The 23,275-nt window shown below is 40.9% G+C and overlaps 1 protein-coding gene across 2 annotated transcripts; it reads right to left on the bottom strand.

The window, feature by feature from the left end:
• Positions 1 to 19,518: 19,518 nt before the first annotated feature.
• Positions 19,519 to 22,475, bottom strand: LOC118088619 (cytochrome c oxidase assembly factor 7). Of its 2 annotated transcripts, none has more exons than XM_035122477.2 (3): positions 22,235 to 22,475; positions 20,735 to 20,875; positions 19,519 to 20,468 (listed from the first exon to the last, which is right to left on the bottom strand). In XM_035122477.2, the coding sequence occupies exons 1-3, from the start codon at positions 22,296 to 22,298 to the stop codon at positions 20,017 to 20,019; spliced, it is 657 nt and encodes a 218-aa protein (XP_034978368.2). In that variant the 5' UTR covers positions 22,299 to 22,475; the 3' UTR covers positions 19,519 to 20,016. The 2 variants fall into 2 exon arrangements, with proteins under 2 accessions (XP_034978368.2, XP_034978369.1); XM_035122478.2 differs by having other exon boundaries at positions 22,090 to 22,288.
• Positions 22,476 to 23,275: the final 800 nt, after the last annotated feature.

Genomic DNA, 23,275 nt, shown 5'->3' with positions numbered 1-23,275 from the left:
AGAATATTTGCTGCCTAGCAGCCTTGTTGGAGTGTGCATGCTGTTTGCAAATATTACAAAAGTTCCCCCAGAAAGTCTCTGGTGCTCTTTTATCCAAAGGAATTCCAATTAGAGTAGTGCTATGTTTGGATTATGCCTCTAGTTATGGGAATCAGATGGCATAACAAATAACATAATCATGTTGGAGGATCCTCTTACTGGAGGAAAGTTACTGATTGCGAGGGGGGAACCTCTGTGAGTGACCTTGCCCATGCGGTGGTGATACATGGTGGAAACATCCTCCCTGCCCAGGGGTACAGGATTGTATCCTATGGAAGCAGCTTCCTACATCACATTGAGCCATAGCTGCCAAGTTTTCCCTTTTCTCGCGAGGAAGCCTATTCAGCATAAAAGAAAATCCCTTAAAAAAAGGGATAACTTGGCAGCTATGCATTGAGCATATGTGTGCATGTATGCTGGCACATAACAGGCACAATCATTGAGTTTTATTATTGTAGTCACGATTTTACCACGATATGCCATTGAGTCCATAATTTTCTGCAGTTACTTGAGCAGGAACTCCATAAAGTTCATTATTGCTTACTTCTGAGTAAACATACAAAGGATTTGTATGCACAGTATACAGACAAGGATGATTACGCTCTGATTCAAATTGTCCCTGAGATACAAAGGCACAGAGTGCTTCAGCATGAGTCATTAGACATTAATGCACTTAGCAGTGCAACCTCAAGCAATATTTAGCATTTGTTTGTTTTGTTTTGACAATATATCACCAGTATCAGGATGAAGGTCAAAGAAGCTGTATAGGGATGTTGATTTTGCCCTATACTCTCTATTCTTGGTGCCTGTCCTATTTACATAGATATTAAACGGCACACAGATCCAGGCTAGCCTTTCATTGAGTCATCTTTGAATCTCATGACTGGGATTTTTCTTTTGAAGTAATAACAGCCACAGGGGCAACCAATCCATCTCAGCACTGCAGAAGAGGTGTGGGCAGGGGAGAGAAGAGCTTTCTATCCTTTCTTCTACCACTAGTTTCCTGTTGTGATGTAGCAGCTAAAAAAGCCAATGCAATTCTGGGATGCATCAATAGGAGTATAGCATCTAGATCAAGGGAAGTAATAGTACCGCTGTATTCTGCTCTGGTCAGACCTCACCTGGAGTACTGTGTCCAGTTCTGGGCACCACAGTTCAAGAAGGATACTGACAAGCTGGAACGTGTCCAGAGGAGGGCAACCAAAATGGTCAAAGGCCTGGAAATGATGCCTTATGAGGAACGGCTTAGGGAGCTGGGCATGTTTAGCCTGGAGAAGAGAAGGTTAAGGGGTGATATGATAGCCATGTTCAAATATATTAAAGGATGCCATATAGAGGAGGGAGAAAGGTTGTTTTCTGCTGCAGAGAAGCGGACACGGAGCAATGGATTCAAACTACAAGAAAGAAGATTCCACCTAAACATTAGGAAGAACTTCCTGACAGTAAGAGCTGTTCGGCAGTGGAATTTGCTGCCAAGGAGTGTGGTGGAGTCTCCTTCTTTGGAGGTCTTTTAGCGGAGGCTAATCTGTCAGGAATGCTTTGATGTTGTTTCCTGCTTGGCAGCCGGTTGGACTGGATGGCCCTTGTGGTCTCTTCCAACTCTATGATACTATGAAAATCCTTCCCTCCAAAAGCTACTGTTTACTTCAGAAGGCCATAATCAAGCCAGGCCCTGCACATTTGCTATTTGCAACAAATGACAGATTCAGGGCTAAATAGCAACTGGAGAAATTTTTTTCAGCAGGAAAATATGTGGATGAGGGCTTTAGTCCTATGGATAAAGCCTGACTGAGCACTGTGGGACTTCATTCTGAGTTCTGCAGATGGACAATAGTCAGAAGTAAGCTGTAGCTTTTTAACATGAGGGGCTGCTTCACCAAGTGGTCACTTTCCCCCTACTCAAAATCTCAGACCTGCTCTTTCCCACTCAGACTTGCAGTCTCCCAAAGTTGCTGTTGGTTAAAAACATTTTCTACCTGCTCTTCAACTCAAAAGGCTTTCAGAGTGGCTTACAGATTATTTAAAAACAACAACCACAACCCAAAAATAGTCCTTGAAGTCAAGACTGGAATAAAAACCATTCAAAAAGAGAAAGAGCCCAATGGAGCTGGTTTGATTGAACGACCCTGCTTCCCCTCAGAAGTCCTGCAGATGATACATGTAGCTGCATATCTCATCCGCTTTAGCCCAATGAGGCTTTCTGCAGTTTTTTTTAATTGTAGGCATAATTCATTATAATTTTTCAACAGAATAGTGGGTCTTTTGTTGACTAATCTGCTTCTCTGGGTCTACAGTTAACAGTATCTACTGTATTCTCTTATCTGAAAGTGTTGTGTGCTTACCCATTACCATTACAAACTGTCAGAGGCATTCTGCAGATAGGAAACAGTTCATTCCAGATAAGAGCATATTGTTTTGCTTCTGGCGAGTAAGAAACTTTCACAAAATAAAAGGAAGCCTCCGATTAACACATCACACATCACTGCCTTTGATTTATACAGGCTCCTACTGTGAACTGTTATTTGTTAAATTGCCCCTTTGACTGGAAATCAATGTGTCTAAAAATCAGAATTCAAGCATGAATTCCACTCCTTTAAAAAAAATAAAAATCCATCATTTCAAAGATTGCATATATACATTGAATACATAAAAAGGTAAAGGTAAAGGGACCCCTGACCATTAGGTCCAGTCGTGACCGACTCTGGGGTTGCGCGCTCATCTCGCATTATTGGCCGAGGGAGCTGGCGTATAGCTTCCAGGTCATGTGGCCAGCATGACAAAGCCGCTTCTGGCAAACCAGAGCAGCACATGGAAACGCCGTTTACCTTCCCGCTGTAGCGGTTCCTATTTATCTACTTGCATTTTGACGTGCTTTCGAACTGCTAGGTTGGCAGGAGCTGGGACCAAGCAACGGGAGCTTACCCCGTCACAGGGATTCGAACGTTCTGATCAGCAAGCCCTAAGCTCAGTGGTTTAACCACAGCGCCACCTGGGTCCCTTCGCTACCAAGTTGTTAAAGTATCGTCAGTCAAGATTCTTCAAGCATTCTCCCATTCAGGCAGCTAAGAAGCCAGAGGTGCTTAGCTTCTGCAGTAGAACTACATCTTGTGCCTTCAGATCATTTGAGACAGCTGGGCTAATCCTATATATATAAAGGGCTGGGTGAGGTTGTTTGGTGTGATGGAAATGCACTCTGCACATGCTCAAAGATGGCCTTTTGATTGCTAATTCACATATTGCAAGCCTAAGCCTGGTAAAGATTTATCTTTTCCTGCAGGCTTTTGATGAATTGAGATAGTGTTGTTTTGTTACTAGTGGGCTGTCAAAGATTCCTGTGGTTATCATGGGAGGCTGTGTGTGTGTGGTATAATAATGTATTTATGTTTATGTTTTTAAATGTTTTCCAAATTGATTAGACACCTTTGGGTAACAAGCAAATAAAAATTGTAATCAATGAATACATAATACCCTGGAGCTTTCAAAACAGGTCCAGCCTTGGGGAACCCTAGGCCCTTATCTCAGATTGTAATACTTCTGAAACTGGTTTTAAACAAAACAATAATATGTAAATTCATATTATATATTTTTAATTCAGTATTTCAAACTCTAAATTGATTGCCAGAAAAAGCCAGTAGTTTAAACCAGTGAGAAGACAGTCTAACATGATGATTAAAATCAGATTATGGATTCCACATCTTGAAATTATCTTCAGCCAGACCATTGGCCCATCCAGCAGCTCTCCATGGGGTTCTCTACAGGAAGTTTTTCCAAGCCTGATACCAGAGATGCCTTTATAGTTTCCAGATTTTAAGCTGGAAATATTGCACTTGAATCCCACTCATAGGATTCAAACCTACAGACTCACAGTCTCAAATCTTGTGAAAGGGCTAGCTAGACTCGACTTCTGAGCAGTGCTGAACAACAACAACAACAACAACAACAACACATAGTTGAAACAACTGCACAAACAACACACTATACATTTCACATCAAACCCTCCCACCATGATTGTGTAAATTGCTTTCTTTAAAAACCAACGGGTAATGGGGTTTTTACTTTGAAAATGTCAGCTGGGTCAAATCCTCATATGTGGCCCTTAGATAATAGGTTGCCTTTGTGACATCACAAGTAGCCTTTGTTATGTTGATAGACATCACTAGTTGCTAAGGGTACATCTCAACGCCTCCCTTGCTGGCTTTAGTTCTTAACAAGGCTTGGCTTTGGTCAGACTCTGTTAAGAGAGGACCTCCTTCAGCATGGCCTGCTCATCTAATCAAATGAACAGTAGGTACTCTTCTCTCTTTCATCCACTGAAAAAATGGCATTTTAAACCTTAAATATTAAATGACAGCAGTCAAAGTACAGAAAATTTGCCCAATTTCTTTCTGAAGAAAGAAATGGGGATATTTTGTTTCTTCAGCTGATGTATATTAAGGAACAAAAATATCATGATGTCTCTAGGATGTATTTGGGTGAAATATATGCCTCTTTTGCCACTGCTAAATCCAAATTGTTGTTGTTGTTTAGTCGTTTAGTCGTGTCTGACTCTTCGTGACCCCATGGACCATAGCACGCCAGGCACTCCTGTCTTACACTGCCTCCCGCAGTTTGGTCAAACTCATGTTCATAGCTTCGAGAACACTGTCCAACCATCTCATCCTCTGTCATCCCCTTCTCCTAGTGCCCTCAATCTTTCCCAAGATCAGGGTCTTTTCCAGGGAGTCTTCTCTTCTCATGAGGTGGCCAAAGTATTGGAGCCTCAGCTTCACGATCTGTCCTTCCAGTGAGCACTCAGGGCTGATTTCCTTCAGAATGGATAGGTTTGATCTTCTTGCAGTCCATGGGACTCTCAAGAGTCTCCTCCAGCACCATAATTCAAAAGCATCCATTCTTCGGCGATCATCCTTCTTTATGGTCCAGCTCTCACTTCCATACATCACTACTGGGAAAACCATAGCTTTAACTATACGGACCTTTGTCTGCAAGGTGATTTCTCTGCTTTTTAAGATGCTGTCTAGGTTTATCATTGCTTTTCTCCCAAGAAGCAGGCGTCTTATACCCTTTCAATTAGATTGAGGGAGGCAATCTCAAATAGGATGTTCATTATTCTAAAAGTGGCTATAGCATCTATAAAAATAACACTTGATCAATATGACTATTTAGAGGCAAGGTGAATTTTATGAAGCCCCTATTTAAAACATCTATAGATTTTTTGTAGGAGAGATAGTAATAGGATGCTATGAAAACTGTAATTAAAATTTCTAGTTCCCAAATCCTGGTGATGTCACAAGGCAGAGTGATATCACAAGGCAGGAGCCTTGTGATGTCACATGGTTGCTAGCTGCTGAAGTACAAACTATAGGTAGTGGGCCAAAGCCCAGTGGTATGAACGTCCAGAAAAATGGGAGAAGGTAGAATCTGAGGGGAAATGAAATTTTGAATATAAATTGAAAGATCATACTTTCCTTTCCAGAAAGATGAGTGAAATATTTTTAAAAGTATCCTACAATTATACGGTCACACGACTACAAAACTCTTAGATCCATGATTCTAGTGATGATAGTATTTCTGCTGCATTTGACTGAATTACTAAAAAAACACACCCAGCAATATTTCACAGATGAAGATAGTGACATACTTACATCACCTCAAGTCCAATACCAAGGATCACTGCCTGAGTTTCTCCGCATACTCCACATACACACTGTTAATGCATTGTTGAAGATTGTACTCCATCTCTTATATTTGTTTTCTCCGCAATATCAACAGTTAAAAATCTGAGGGTAATTTGGCTGCCTATATACGGTAACTGTCCTGCAATAGGTTGAGACCCCAGCCCACCCACTCATTATTATTTATTAAATTTGTACAAGTGTCCTTTTCATTTATGAAATATTGGATGGTATTGTATCCTCTATATGAAATGTATTTTCCAATGAGGGACTGGAATTCCTTCCTGTTCTAGGGAAAAGGGTTGTCATTACGTAAGCCCTTACCTGCAATATGAAGTAATATAGCCTAGATACAAGCCGAGAAAAAACCCTGAGGTAATGCCTCAGGTAGGCAGATCCTGGGGATGGCAGCAGCCCATCCCTCTGCTCCTGAGCTCAAGTAGTCTAAACTAGTCTGCTACCTCAGGTATGGAAGAGGATGTTGTTCCATTGCTGGCCATTTTGGAGTAAGAGTCAGCTGCTTGGATTTTGAATGTAGGATGGGCAGGGGTTTGTGACACCATCTTGTTCTTCCTGGATAAGATGCCAAACGCAACCATTCGCTGGAGCGACTTGCCATTTGGCCATTATGATTGTAACAAACCCAACTGCAAAAACTGAAAGAGAGAACGTCCTGACTAATTTTGCCCAGAAAAGCTCCTTTTCACGCAGACAAATATTACTATCTTATTTTTAGGAATGTTTTGTTCTGCATTCATTTAAAGCACACAAACGAAATAAATTCAATTAGGAATCTTCATTCTCCCAACCCAGTCTTCTTCCCTAAATGTTACAAACTTGCCTGACATACTAGTGCAATTTTCAGCAAAATTAGCTATTTTCTTCCTACTATGAAAAACTAGAAAAATTTCAGAAGCACACAAAAAAATCACAAGCACACAAAATGAAATCACAAGCACACAAAATGCACAGACACATTATAGGCCCAGGTCAGGTGGGAAATGTAGGCCCCATTTCAACCATCTTTACCAAAGGGTCCCCCTTCGCCTCTACCAGAGGGGCTTGAGGTAGGCCTCAAAATTGTAGGCCCAAGCCGATTGCTTTGCCTGGCCCCACCTCTGTTCTGGCCTGTTAACAGGCACGGTGTGTAAGGGATTCATGTCAAAATTATATATAACAGGTAGACAGCAAATAGTACAGGGTTGCTTTGTGCAGTGGGAAAGCAATTTTCTACTCAGGCATGATTTGTCTGCCTTAATCATCGTCATCACTGCCAAGGAGATGGCATTTCCTGCCTCCTTGTTGAAGTAGATTAGCAGTTATTTTTAACACTCATGAAAATTGACTAGAGACCTGCAAGTTTAGGATACTTAGTTCAATGCAGTACTGTATATATAAAATCCAGTGCTTCTGTTTTATTGCCACATGCCAGCATATGGGGGTGGAGCCAGAGCCAACCCACACCCCCTCTTAAAAATCAAATTAACTATTCAAAAATCATTTCACACTTTGAAGTTAACTATAGTGTCACCATACATTTTAGCCAGCCTAGTTGGAGACAAGATATCATTGCCTTAATACAGTAATTTAATGGAGTTGTCTATTAAACACATAAAAGCAGGGTACAATTTTAAATAATTGTTTGGGGAAAACCTAAAAAAGATGCTACCTAAATATATATTTTTTGTTTTTTTAAATTTATTTAATCATTTTTTCAATACAAACAACTGCAAAAGACACATACAACAAAAACCATAATAACAATAACACAATTTGACAATTCAGATTTGAATACATTTCTCCTTCTTTCTTCTTCTTTGGCGATCACTTATAGCTGAGTAATATTGTCTTCCATAAACACAATTTTAACAATGGATCCGTAAGTGACTGTGGAGGCCAAATCTGGATCCACACGTCCTTCCACAGTGGGGACATTGGTTTCCAGGCGGGAGTTGATCGTGGTGTGGATTTGCCAAGCGTGCCTTCCTCTTAGCATGTTTCTCCCTTGCGTCCTGAGATCGAGTTTCTTCAAAGCCCATGACACCTTTGGTAAAGGTGAATACACTGATATACCTATGACTACACCTTTTAAGCAATATTTTCCCACCTCTCTCTCCTTCCCCTACTTCCCACTACTATCCGCCTTATCGCTTAAATATTCGTTCCAGATTTCTTCATATTTATCCATTCTTATTTTGCGTCAACATGCAAATCATTCAAATTTCAAATTCTTCCATTTGTAACAATCCAGGACGTTGGGTTTTTTAAAATCATTTTAATCCAATTACAATATTCTATAGGGCAGGGGTCCCCAAACTACGGTCCGCGGGCCAGATGCGGTCCAATTGGCCTCCCGCTTACGGCGCGCAGCGTGGCGGCGCACTTCCAGATTGGAAAAAAGCACCGAAAATCATTTGTGCGCATGCGTATGGGCCTCTCCCGACCCAGAAGAGGTCATTTCTGGTGCACTTCCGGGTCGGGGGGAGGCCCATACGCATGCGCACAAACGATTTTCGGCGATTTTTCCGACCTGGAAGCGCGCCACTGCGCCAGTAAGTGTGTGTGTGCGCATGCGCACGGGCGTGCACTCCCCTGCCCTCCGGCCCGCCACGCGATCGGCACTGCGGGCACCGGCCCAAAGCCGGGTAAGTCTGGGGACCCCTGCTATAGGGAAACCAAATTTACATAACACAAACCCTATGAATTCTTTCTGTCAAAAGCCTTTTCTGCATCTAATGACAATATCATAAACTCCTCTTCATCTTTGTTTTAATTTATCAAATCTATTGTTAATCTGATATTATCTGTAGCTTGTCTTGTTTTTATAAAAACTGCCTGATTATTAGGTATCAAGTCTTGAATAACTTTTTGTAATTTTGCAGCCAATATTGCATTCAAAAGCTTTGCATCAACATTAATTAATGATATTGGTCTATAATTTGCACATTTAGTAGAGTCTTGGTTATGTTTTGGTATAATTATTATTAAAGCTTCATTGAATGTTGGAGCAGATATACCTTTATGAGCTATTTCCTCATAGACTTCTAGAAGTCTGGGGACTAGATTTTTGAATATTTTATACCATTCTACAGGAAAACTGTCTGGTCCAGGTGATTTCCCATTCCCCATTGTTTCTATTACATTCTCAATATCTGATATATTTAGGAGTGCTGATAGCATATCTTTTTATATTGGCACCTAAAGATATGTAATGAAAGCACCAGGCGAGCTTCCCTGGGGAGAGCGTTCAACAAACTGGGATATGTTTGGTCAAACAAATAAAGTTACACTGCTTCTGGAGCAGCCTTGATACTCTATGGCTAGGGTCACGTGGGATAAGTAGCAAATTTCATCCTTACCCTAAAGGTCTCTTTACCGGTAAGTGCCCCCCTTTCATTCCCCTTTTTGTATAGGTTGTCATTCACTCCTATGGGGAAAATAGTGCTGTACTTGGGGCTGCTGTAGAGTGGGGACATTTAGGTGCCAAATTTATCACTGCATTCTCATTTCGTGCTGTTTACTTTTTCAGGATCCTTGGAAGTATGTCCTGTACACATTTTTAAAAGATGGTTTTGAAGTTTGAGAGAAGAATTTCAACCTCCATCTATAACAAAATTCCATTCCACATACTAGGTAGGCGATCTACTTCTTCCTCTATACATCTTTTTGCTATTATCAATCTGTAGTTCATTTTATTCACTTGTTTTTGTAAGAGATAAATGCTATTAGTTGGTCCAGAAACAAAGGGTTACCTACAACCTCTACTACAATTGCCACTCAGTATTTTCATGCGACTATAGAAACAAGGGAACAAGCTCTTGGCAAGCAAGAGAACTAATGGCATCATGCAGTTGCAACACTTCTGCCCAAGCATCACTACTAGCCTTGGTCCAGGTGGATATAACATTATCAAACCAACTCTTCTCCTCACTACTACTACTACTCCTCCTCCTCCTCCTCCTCCTCCTCCTCCTCCTCTTCTTCTTCTTCTTCTTCTTCTTCTTCTTCTTCTTCTTCTTCTTCGCAATGCTGGCTGGGAAATGATTTCGGGAAAATGCTTGCTACCAGCACTATAACAAATTCTTATTTTCATCTGTTATTACTGATTTATAAATTCAGCCAAGTTGATTGTTAATTATTCATTACTAGCTTAAAATTTAAGTCAGTGATAGGGGAACCTGTAGTCCTTCAGATGCTCTTGGACTACAACTCCCATACCCCTGCTGGCTGAGGCTGATGGGAGTTGGAGTCCAACAACTGGAATGCTGCAGTTTCTCCACCCATGGTTTAGGTCAAAGCATCTCTAGTTTTATGTTAAGAGTTCACATTCCACAGTAGAAAAGTCTCGCAGTAGAAAGGTCAAAAGGTTCTGTTATGATATAACAGCTTTTATCTATTTGTCTGAAGTATACTCAGAATCCATTAATTCTCAGAATCCAGCAGCTCCATGTTGAAATAAACTCTAAAGTGCACTGCTCAATATGGCTAAAAGGTGAATAAGTTAAAAAAATTAAGATTATGTGACTTATCCACATAGAGGGCTACTGTTCGTTGAATGCTAGTTTCAATAGGTCAATTTATCAACAATTTCTATTGAGGAAGACACAGGGCAGGTCTGCAATTTTTCATTTAGCTTGGATATTCAATTATGGTCCTCAAAGTAATGGGTATCTCAGTTCAGAACCATGGGTATTGTCTAGATAAATGCAATGCTGGTTCCTTTGCTGAACTGACAATGTTAAGTTCAAAATACATGTACCATCACCAAACAAGATGGACAAAAACAGCACTTACCACCAGAATCCTTCTGTCTCATCATATATGGGAATAAAATAAATGAAAGCTTTTATTGCTTACAAATGAATACTTTATTTTAAATATATATTATTCTAGTTCTTAAGTCCAGTTAGCCTTGAAAAAAACAACAACCAGAAAAATCATGGTTGAGTCAACAAGATGTAAGAGTCAAACACAAAAAAGTATGTAGAGCTGATATAAAATTCTTCATATACTTTTCTTTTTCTCTGCGCCCCACCCACCCAAGGAAAAGAAGACCACTTTGTTCTTCAAATATTCCCCATCATCTCTTGTGGTGGCTATCATTTCACGCACATCCATGCCCTGGAATGATGCTAGGTGCAAGGCATTGTGGAGGATACTGTTGTGAGTTTGGGGTGGAGGGGGTGGCTGTATGCCTGAGTCCCTTCTAATTCCCGAATCCAACAAGGATGCAGTTGCTGGAATAGCCAGACAAGCTTCTTGATAATAGCCCCCAAAGTATGGGTTGTTAAGGTAACAAAGGAAGTACCTTAGTGAGTTAGAAAGTCAAAGGCCAGAGTTGAGTGTTAAGGTGTGAGAGCTAGAAGTGAGAAGGCTGCAGACTGGGGAGCTTGGAGACAGAGCCACTCCTGATCTCTGCTGTTCCTCATTCCAAGGAAACTGATACCTGGGTGCCTGGAATCCCTGAAATCTCACACTTCTCAAAGACTGGGGTGGTGTGCAATAATACAAATAGTGGCCATGCCTACCCCTCTTGCTGCTGCCACTTGCAGTGGCATTTTTAAAAATAGCAACCTTAAGGAAAAAAGAAAGCAGGTTTGCCATGGCCACTGGTAATGGTGAATTCCAAACATGGGAACATTTAATGCCTCTTCACTGGATATTTGATACAATCAATATCTTTAAATAAACTCTTTCAGGTGTAAAAGTAAAGCAACCTACTTAATTATGTTTCAAGCACTCTCCATCACTCTTTTCATTAGAGGAAAGAAAGGTCCCATTTCTTTTTGAAGTCTCAAGGTCTCCTACCAATTTGTCCCTGAGAACTCCATTCCTTTCAGCTGCAACAGAATCACATTGCGTTCCTGCTTGCCCCCGCCTACCTCATAGCCAGATACAACTGAGGCTTACGGTAAATTGGTACTGGCGTGAGGGAATCAAGTATGTTCCTCAAGTGTCCACAGCAAACCAATGTTCTCTCAAGGATATGAAATGAAATAAGGGCAACCTCAATTCCAAAAGCACAGGTGGGCCGGCTATTGTCATGAAGGGCTGAAACCAGCCTTACATGAGGATTCAAGAAAACTTGAAAATGAACTCGTTGCTGAATCTTTGATTGCTTGCTTCCTGGTAATACCTTTCTGATAGATTGCTGATCTAAGTGGAGGAGGGATGTGGAACCTGTCCTGGGCATAGCCAAGGGGGGGGGCAGGGGGGCAGCTGCCCCCCATCAATACTAATAAATACTAATACTAATAAATACTAATACTAATAAATAAAAATCTGAGGTTCTCCCCCCCCCCCCCAACAAAAGCCTGCTCCCCGCTAACAAAACCCCTACTGCATAACAATATATACAGTATTGAGACATCCGTATTTCCTGAGCTGGCAAGGATGGTGAATGTTGAGTGTCTTAAGTCCAAAGCAAAGGACATAAAATCCCATGAGATAACATAAAAGCCTTCTGGACTACAACTCCCATAATTCCTCACCATTGGCCATACTATCTAGGGCAGATAGAAGTTGGAATCCAGAAACAGCTGACGAGCCACAGGTTCCTCATCCCTGCATTAATATGATCAGCATTTACAGTACTACAATCCAGTCAGAGGCCATCTATACCTTCTAATGGGGAAACTCTTGTGCAAACAGGTTTAATGTGTCCTCCATTTTCCAATTATCTAATACAATGCCTGGTCTGTACATGTGAAACTCTTTTAGAAAGGGTATACATCCTGTCAATCAGTTACGTGGGTGAGGGGGTGAAGGGCTGGATTTAGACGCCTTTACTTCTTCTCCTCCAAATACCTGATTCATGGAGTTTCTTTTTTATGAAGGCCTATCATGAGCAACAAAATGGTTCATTGCATGAGTCTTTGGATCAGCAGCATAGAAACAAAGATAAATTTCTGATACAGTAATGTCTCAATCCATCAAATATGGGACATGTGTGTGTGGAAATCCTCCATCGGAATTGGGCATTACTCAGCTGTTAGTGCAGGGTGTCTGCCGGATGATATTTCTACTAGTATGTTGCTAACTGCATAAAGAGACATTTATAGATGAGCAGGATTTTACTGACACATCTTTTGAAAGAGAATCTCACTGTGGGGTTCCTAATAAACCAGCTTAAGTTACCACACCTATTGATTACATTTTTATCCCAGTGGGATATGGATGGATGTTAGTTTTTCATTTTCTGTTATGATAAAAAAGCCTATGCTATAACAGCCTGTCTGTTTGACTACTTGTCAAGGAGACTAAAAATCTGTTAAACGGGGGAAACACAATTAGGACATTAACAGAAATGCATTTTTCTTTCTCTGTGTTTATCATACATATGATAGGAAGCTGCCAAATACAGCCAGACCATGCATACATCTAGTTCAGTATTGTCTCTCCTGACAGGCAGTAGTTCTTTCCCAGCCCTCCCTGGAAATGTCACGAATTTTACGTGGGACCTTCTGCAAGCAAAACAGATGCTCTGCCACTGAGATATGGACCTCCCCCCCCCATATTGTTAATAGCTTTGTAAACTGCAATAGCTTTGTATCTTGTTTCATTGTTCTTCCTTTCATTTCCAGCATTGGAAGGTGAATGCTGTTGCTTATTGAAACAAAAATGGCAGCATCCATATACAAGAGGGCTGTATTAGCAGTCTTGGGGGAATCCTATTTGCAGAAGCACAATAAATATTCAGGAAAATCCACCCCTTCCAACTTACTTCAATGAGACTGAGCTTGCACAGTGGGCACAGGATGCTGTCTGTTGGGAGCTGCAAAAAAAGATGGAAGAAAGGGGGGGGGAAGGAGCGGGGGATGGAATATCCTGGAGGAAGGTATGGGTGGGTGGCACACTAGACAAGAGCACTCAACACTGCGACATTTTGTTACAGGTTCTATTTGCATATTTTATATCACATTGGTATATTTCATAAGAATTGTTATAAATATACTATATTCAACATATTGCAGTTCTTCTGCCCCCACCCCCACGGGGCTCCTCCGTATCATAACTAGTGCAAACTGGTTCAGTGCATAAGTACCGAGTTTCTGGTACAGATGTCACCTCCGTCACAAATGTACTTGGTAGCCTTAGGCAAGCCATTATCGCTGAGCTTCAGCCCTGCATCTGTGATGCGAATGTTCATAATAACAGAGTTTTTAAAAAAGAAAAGATTACTGCAATAGAAGCCGTGAAGTGCTCTGAGCACTTAGGAAAATGTGCTGTATAAATTCCAAATGAGATTATTTCTGCATTAAATAAAGGGATACAATCAAATTTTCCCATTGAAATTCTACCTGGGAGTAATGGAGCTTGCTTCTGAGTAGACATGTAAGAAGGTTACACTATTAGTTAAATTGCACGACGAAATGCTTGTCTTTTTGAAGGCAGCATGGAAAAAAGTAATGGCATTAAAGACTTCAGAAGCAAGCCATCCACAATTTACACAAGGATTAAGAAAACCTGTTGTAGACATTGCATCTATTAGAGCACTAGTCTTCAAGTAGTGGGTCAGGACTAACTAGAGGGTGGTAGCCCGATTCAAGCTTGGTCGCAACAGAAGCACTAACACCATGCAAATGTGTGGTAAAAGATTAAGGAATGGGTTCCAAAATGCATGTTTGGGTTAAAAGTGGGTCCTGGGCCTAAAAGGTTGATGTTAGAGGAGTACATCTTCCCTAACGAATGCTTCTAAATTGTTACGCTAATTTTCAACAACATGTTTTTGAGCAGGTTCTTTCATATTGTGAAGAGTGTTGTTCTCTGCTTCTCTTCATAGCTCAATCCAATATCGTAAACCTCTTAGAAGTCCTAATTGCATTGATTTCGCTGCATCTTATTATGAACAGTCGAAAAAACATTACTGAGTTTAGCAAGAGCTATCATCCAACCACTTCAAAGATAAATGAAATACACATATTAAGTATTTCATAGTCTGATGTTTAGACAAATATAAAAAAATGCCCTCAGCTCATGCCCATGATAATCTATAATTCCTAGCGTCCCCAAAATTATTAAATAATTCCATAGGATTTGAATATTTAATATACACCTTATACAACTTGTTTCTTAAGATTTGATTTTCCAGAGGCAAGTCTGAAGAATAATTTCTACTTTATCTCCTCTCTTGACACTAAGACTCTTGGCAAGGGGTATGTAGGCAAGACTGCGTGTCAGTTCTCCTTCACCAGTACAATCTGTATACTCTGTCCCAGTGTTGTTTGGCCTTGAGTCCTCAGATGTTTGTTGGGTCACAGTTCCCATCATCCCTCATCACTGGCTAAGGCTGCTGGGAATGATGGCGGTTGTGGTTCAGCAACATCTGGGGACCCAAAGTTGAACGCTGATTACCCTCAAACTTCAAGCTGGCTCGCTTTGCTTCTCCCTTATCACTACTTCTCCCCAACTGTTGCCCGATTCCATTGTGTCCCCTTCTCTCATCTTCAGTCTCTTTTGATGTCCTTGCAATCTCTGCTTGCAGTTACTCAGCTCTCTCCTGCCCTGAAAAGTTCTTCTAGAAGCCTGATTCTACCTGTGACTAGCAACTTGTCTCCTCCTTTCTCATTACTTCACATCCCCATATTACAATGGAACACTGTGGGAGTGTGGTGGGAGAGAGGGATGGGATGTTTTAATAAGTAAGCAGAAGTCATTCCACAAGTGCAATGACTTCACTGAATTTAATCCACATACAGTGGTACCTCTACTTACGAATAACTCTACTTACGAATGTTTCCACTTACGAATGGAGCTCCGTCCGCCATCTTGGATGTGGTTTAGATAGGATTTTTTCTACTTACAAATTTTTAGATAGGGTTGCTTTGACTTATTAATTTTTTCTCCCAATGCATTCCTATGGGATTCGACTTACAATTTTTTTTCAACTTACGAATGTGTGTTCAGAACACATTAAATTCGTAAGTAGAGGTACCACTGTGTGTTCGGAACACATTAAATTCGTAAGTAGAGGTACCACTGTATCCTAATCCCCAGTAGGTATCACCACCTCCTTGTAACCATTGTAGATTCTGTGGTGAAAGGGAGATGATGCAATGTCAATAGAAACACCAAAACAATTCTACTTGTGCCACTTGGGGAAAAGTATAATAAAGTTCAACAGCTAGGAGATAAAGGATCTTTGCTCCCATCTGTTGTTACTATCTACCAGTTTTCATATTGTCCTTCAGTGTGATATAGCAGTCTTCATGTTTTCCTTGTAAAACACCACAATGGATATACTCAAGGCAAAATTTCAATTCACCGAGTGAATCGTATTTGATTCCAAAGAGAGTATTTATTTAAAATGCCAGTGAACTCAACAAATGGTAGTGGTATCCAACTGTGGACATCCGTCCTATTACTTCAAAGTTAATTGACTATTCTCAAATAGATCAGAGCTAAATTGATTCTGCATCCCAATGGGGATAGGGGATGATCTTTCCTTAACTGGAATCCAAAGAACTTAATCTAGCCACTGTCTTTTAAGAATGGTGTTGAGTTTTTGGTTTTTTTTAAGAGGCCTTTTGTCAGAAGAGTAATGTTGAGGAGTGTTAATTGCTTGCATATCCCACTGGAACGAAGTTTAAATATGTGTAAGAGAAATAAATGCATGTTCTTTTCTGTTTATACCCCTGCCTCCATCCACTACTACTTCTGTTGTTTCCCCTGCATTGAAATTTAGGCTGTAAGCTTTGGGGTTGTAAGTTGTCTGCTCATGCTCTGAAAAGCACGAAGAGCATTAATGACACTAAATAAAACCAAACCAAAATAAACTCAAAGCATAAATACATAAAGTATCTTGTTCTGGAACAGAGCATACATTTGAGTCACTATTTATGAAGGAAAGGGCAATGTAGAGACAAATTATTCAGAGGGAAGACTACTTTTTTTTTTTAAAGAGTTGCTTATTAAACCCAGTTCTACAGTGAAGCACCCTTACAGGATTTCAATGCAAGCTTTTAGGCATGGAAAAGGAACTGGTACCCCTCCATTTTATAGAAATTCTAGAACTGTAGTAAACAAGATGGGTTGCTTCTTCTAATTTGGGTGAGCATGTCTATTTATTGGTGTTTGGAAGTCACTTACATAGTAGCTACAAATGTTTTCCTTTGCTGACCACTTTCTCTATTTGGAAGGATCGCACCTATTAGTTCCAAGTCATCTGCATCAAATAATTAGAATTGATTGTTTATGTTACTCCTCTTGTTCCGAACCAAACAGCCAATACTGAAATCTTGGTAAACAACAAAGAAAAGTTTCCAAAGCAACATCTGGGTATATACATTGCTTCAAGAAACAGATACAGGTTCTAATCAGGTTGAACGATTATATTCAAATAGAGTAGACACATCTGCAACTCTTAGATCCCATCAGGAATGGCATAGATTAAAAAACTGAAGTGCTGAGGAATTTGTGTATTTTCTTATTGACTTTGAAAACTTCTAATCCCTCTTTATGAAGAATTTGATACCATTGTTATAAAGATGCGTAGGATACAAGTTGTAGTGTTAAATAGCTGAGCTCCTTCCTGATGGTGCTGATAAAATATTCATTTTAAAGATATAGGACACTGAATATTTATGTAAGAAATTCAACATTTAACAAGCACAAGGCAGCAATGAAAGAAAGATACTACTCAGCGGAAGTCAAACCTGTGGGATGATGTGGAAATAAGGCACACTAATAGAACTAAGGGATGTTTGAGTAATTATACTATCCACACTCATGATAGAAGACTGCAGGCTATAAGGAAGGCATGTAAGAAATAATGCTGACAAACCTGGGAGATGTTTTATTTTTTTATTTTTATCAGTTACAGCTGTTATTTGGACCCAAACCTAATTATTACAAATTGCACTCAGAGTTATTTCAGAATTCAAATTACCACCCAGAAGGAAAATAAAAATGTGTTTCCTATACCAGTGGTTCCCAACAGGTGGTCCGGGGACCCCAGGGGTCCGCGAGCTATGCCAGAGGGGTCCGCAAGATGCTATTAGAATAAAAAATATATTAAATATATTTTGTATGATAACAGATTTTTTGTTTTGGCCGCTTCCTGCATGAGCAGAGTCTAGCGCAAAACTAGAATTAGATAGAGGCAGTAGTTCTGCTGTATGCCGTTAGGTGGCGCTTTGCAAACACTACTGTTTTGCAAAGAGGCAGCGCGCGCATTCTACTAACGCTCACCTCCCCAAGATGCTTTGCGCGCGTCGGCTTCATTTGTGCGCTACTGCGCAGGTACCCTGTCTTCTCCATTCCCCTCCCTCCTCCCTGGCGCACGCTGCCTCTTTGCAAAACAGTAGTGTTTGTAAACAAAGCGTTGTTTTTCGCGGAAGCTACAGTTCGCGTAGTTAAAAATGGACCGTTGGTTAAAAAGTGGTTCATCTCATTAAGAACTGAAAATTAAAACTAACTGTATACTGATGGAGTACTCTGTTGTAACTGTAAAAAATGTATAAATATAAAATATAAAAAGACTCTTAATTTGGCTCTCACTTTTTAATTTTAGGATTAGGAATTAATGGGGGTCCTTGTCACAATAGCGGCTCGATGAGGGGTCCTCGAGAAAATTTTGTTAGGAACCCCTGTCCTATACACAAACATATGAGACTAAAGAGGTTAATGTAATGTGAATTTTAAAACTAGAGTGCCTCCTAGTGACAGAAAAAGGCAGCAAATTATTCTGAAGAAGTTATAAAAAGGGCACTGATACAGTGTCACAAACTGATCCTACACAATTAATCATGGATTCAGCTACCGTATTAAATAACCCTTCAGAAATATGAAAGAATCCAAATTAACCACTCAAACTCCATAGAAAACAGTTTACAAGGCAATTGTTTCTGAAGTGATGTGTAGAGGTTTGAGGAGTAGTGAACAGTTTTGTCTTCTTCATGAACATTCCTAATTGGCCACAGGGAAAAATAACTGCATGGTGAAACATATTGCCCTACCTCACGCCATCACCGTTAGGGCTGGCAGTAATTCTCATTACCTCACGTAGGCAAGGTGTCAGATGCATTTGTGAGCACACAAATCACAAGCTTCTTCCTGGCACTGCATGCTTGTGTGCTGCTCAATATTATGTGAACTGGGCCTAAATTTAAAATGAATTATGATAATAAGTGTCCCTTCTTTTGGCAACTTCCATAAGTTTTTTTTGCAAGATAATTTATACAAGTAGTCACCCATTTGCAATAGTAAACGGGAGATTGCTTATATAAATTATCTGGCAAAAAAACAACCCCCAGCTGAATATAATTTAATCTGCTACATTTAGATCACAAAATAAAGATTAGTGCATGGTAAGTGTATGAGTTGCCTAGAAACAGCATGGTTTAAAAAGTAAAGTTTCACATACTTATCCCCATGTAAACAAGAAAAAAGATATTCAATTATATTATCACTCAATACAGTTATTCAAACCATATTCCCCTCAAAGCTTGATTAATGGAATGTGCTTCCTAATTAATGCATTTGGTATTGATGGCTTTAATAGCATATTAGCACATCCCTTTACCCATCTGCAAGGTATTACATGAGTGGAGCTGGCCAGTTGCTTCTTTTTCTAAAGAGTACAATTTCTGCTTTCTGAAAATGAATAAAGGGGCTTGCTGCAGAAGACAGTCACTATTCAGAAACAACAGGTCCCACTGGACTGTTAACTCAGTGTATGTAATCCTGATGTATTTGAGAATTACATTCTAGAAACAATGGTTTAGTTTATAGCCGTTTTCACTTTATAGTTTTAACTACAACATTTTCTCCTATAAAGATTGAGCTACCAAAAACAACAACACCCACGTCCTTAAAATATTGGTTTTTATTGTGTTTACAAATCAATTTGTACAGGCAAAAAGAGACACCCATTCACACATATATGTTTTTTGAATCTACAGAGTAAGGGTGGAATGCACCAGAGTCCCATCAGCACAAGCTCTATACCAGGCACCCCCAAACTTCAGCCCTCCAGATGTTTTGGACTACAATTCCCATCATCCCTGACCACTGGTCCTCTTAGCTAGGGTTCATGGAAGTTGTAGGCCAAAACATCTGGAGGGCCGCAGTTTGGGGATGCCTGCTCTATACCTTTCCCCCATCTCCTCCTGCTCGGTGCCTCCCGAAATTGGCTCAGGGCAGGTGTTTGGAGAACCCCCAGAACAGCAGGCAGGGAGAGGAGGGGGAATCATGCTGTCTGACAAGCAGCAATGTTGCAATACTGCAATGCTGAATTCCACCCAATGTCTGTGCACTATTGTACAAAGTATGTTTCTTGAGAAAACTATAAATCACTTGACTGGGCTTACTCTCCAAATGTTAAGGATCTTGCAGCTGTCTGCTGTTCTTTGTGCAGCTCTTTTGCCCTATTCTTTAGGGTTTCTGCCTTGGCATCATTCTTCTCAACTCCATCCCCCAGCTTGTACATTCGGCTAGCGTTAGCACATGCCCATATGTGTCCCAAGTTGCACGCTTTCAGAGAGTATTCCAAAGCCTGGTTCATATCCTTTGGTATCCCAGGGGCTCCTTGGAGATATATTGCACTAAGGTTGAAACAGCTGGGGGCAAAACTGCCATCACAAGCTTTACTATAATAATCCCTGGCTAGGAGTGCGTTGGGCTTCTCATCATCATTGCCCCGTCCATCATGTGCCAGCAGTCCAGTATTGTGACAAGCATCTATGGATTTCTTCCCACCTTTCTCACAAGACTTCAAAAAACAGTTGTAGGCAGTTTTCAAATCGGCAGGGAGCCCACCTGCAGGGAGAAAATGATTTGTTCTATACATAGTTCTTTTCACAGAATTATAGAATTGAAAGGGACCACAAGGATCATGTAGTTGTCCAACCCGCTGCAATGCAGTCCAGTGCTACTCCCATACTGCAGATAAGAGAACTGAGGCAAAAAACCATCCACTACATTGCGCTACATAAGCTTTCAATAACCTTACTGTACTGTACTTGGATTGCTTTTCTTTTTACATAGAGATACAGTGGGTTGTAGAGAGGGATGTTCTTTCTTACCTTTTCCAGTAACATAGTAAGCTCCAAGTTTGTAGCAGCTCTCACTGTGCAAGTTTTTTTCACAATTCTCCTTTAGTACTTTAGCAGCTCCCTCAAAGTTGTTCTTTACTCCCTCTAGGTACTCAGCAAGACGGTGACAACCTGTGGTTTCACAATGAAGGAAACTTAAGGTATGATCATGCCAGCCCCATTTTTGTGCTTCACTTGCAATCTTTGGTTTCTTCCTTGTTTGATTTTGTTTTTGTCAGTTAGGACAGGGTGTTGATTGCCTCCAACATCTGCTACCTGGTAATGTAGTGAAAGGTATAAAATGGGCTGACTTTCGAGTCTGAAATGGGATTGACCAATAGGTTCTAATACTATATTTCTATATAAAATAAAAAGTAAAAAGGGACTGATACCTACTGACTCAGTTTGGATGATCTAATCTTAAAGCCAAAATGTGAATGAGAACTTTATTCACACATACACCATCACTTTGAGGTGCAAAAAATCAAACCAGGAAGTCTCTAAATAGCCATTTTTCCTGTCTCTTCTGAATTCTGGAAACATGGATTACTAGCTTCAGAAAATATGGTTAGAGTTAACCATGCTTTAAAGTTAGCTTAAGTTCCTTGCTTGTTCCAATGCTGGTAACCATAATTTCCTGGTTTGGTAGAAACAGGCAACTATGGGAAGTTTGACTGCTTGCTCAGCAAAGGGAGGAGCGAAGGGGCTGCATGCAAAGGTAACAAAATTAGAATACAGTACTGATTTGCCCAGTAGTCCTTTCCTTTGTTTTATAAACTCCAGAGAACTTTTACCTAAATATATTTGAAAGGCCTGTTGATCTCTGCTCAACTTCTTTTAGAGCAAAGATGGGGAACCAGATGTTGATGGCTCGAACAGATGGGCATTAGAGGGCAATGGTTTTCTCACCACTGCTTCAGATTAAGGCTTCTTAAATTTGCAGCTGCTGTTTGTTTTGAAAGCTACTCATAATTTCAGTACTGCAGATACTACGGTAAAGCTTCCACTCAAAAATCCGAGGATGAAATACCCATTTTTTTTGTTAGTCTGCCGCAAGGTTACAAACAAATCAAGGTTGCAGAGTAAATGTGGGACTTGCTTTCATTTTCTTTATGTAACCTATGGTTATGTGACACACCCAAGAAATCAAACACATTTATTCAAAAGTATATACCCTGAATTAATTGTGCAGACCTACGCACGTCTACTCAGAAATAAATTCCGCCGAGTTCAATGGTGTTTACTCCCAGGGTAACTGGACAGAGAGGACTGCAGCCTGCATTTCTAGCGCTGGGGAAAACGTCGTAGACCAAACAATGTTGGCCACGCAGCTACCTCGACCTTACCGTCAGCATCTTTCTCCTTGTAGCATTGGAAGCTGAACTCCACACCCAGATTGTCTAAGTACTCTTTCACCTCCTCTTCATCCTCTAAGTTGACCAGCCCAGCCATTTCTCTACAGACAAGGGATGGGGAGGAAGGAAAACGCACCGCATATCCTTGTGCTTCTCCCAGCAAGGTGAAAGCGGAAGAAAATCAGCGACGTACACAGCATAGGCGACTTCCGCTCTGCCCTTCTGGAGGAAACGGAGGGGTTGAAGAGGCGGGTGGAGCCTGCTGAGTCGCAGCGCAGGCATTCACGCGGAAATACTGTACTGTAGTTGAAACTGCTCGTCCCAGTGGCGAGTTGTAGAGGAGAGCAGCAGCTGTGTTAAGAGTGCAATTTTACACATATTTACCGGGGATTAAATTTCATTGTGCTCAACGCGCTTACTCCCAGGAAAGTAATGCCACATGCATGTTTAGATTAATGTAAGCCCCACTGAACACGGTGGGATTTGCTCCCGTGTAAACATGTATAGGATCGGGCTGTAAAACAGAAATCCCGCCCCCCCCCAAAAAAAAACCCAGTTTATGGCAAGATGGGTTGTTTTCACGGACTCCAAGCCTACTTGACCTGAGAAACACTAGAGTAGAATAGCAACAGCCTTAATTTATTTTTGTGCAAGGCTCAAATCAAGATGAACACAGAATTCGAAACAGCGGTTACTGTACTGGTAAGGTAAAGGTAAAGGTAAAGGGACCCCTGACCATTAGGTCCAGTCGTGACCGACTCTGGGGTTGCGCGCTCATCTCGCATTATTGGCCGAGGGAGCCGGCGTATAGCTTCCAGGTCATGTGCCCAGCATGACAAAGCCGCTTCTGGCAAACCAGAGCAGCACATGGAAACGCCGTTTACCTTCCCGTTGTAGCGGTTCCTATTTATCTACTTGCATTTTGACGTGCTTTTGAACTGCTAGGTTGGCAGGAGCTGGGACCAAGCAACGGGAGCTCACCCCGTCGCAGGGATTCGAAACCGCCGACCTTCTGATCAGCAAGCCCTAGGCTCAGTGGTTTAACCACAGCGCCACTGTACTGGTAATAAACTCTTAATGTCATGATGAATACATCAAACTTGCTGTAAGCCTCCCAAAAAGGAAAAAAAAAGATGTGCAAACTTCTTTCATATTTGGATTCTCGGGGCGGGGCGAG

This window comes from Zootoca vivipara, chromosome 7, assembly GCF_963506605.1.
Source record: "Zootoca vivipara chromosome 7, rZooViv1.1, whole genome shotgun sequence".
NCBI classification, from domain to species: Eukaryota; Metazoa; Chordata; class Lepidosauria; order Squamata; family Lacertidae; genus Zootoca; species Zootoca vivipara.
This window is presented reverse-complemented; position numbering and strand designations above follow the sequence as displayed.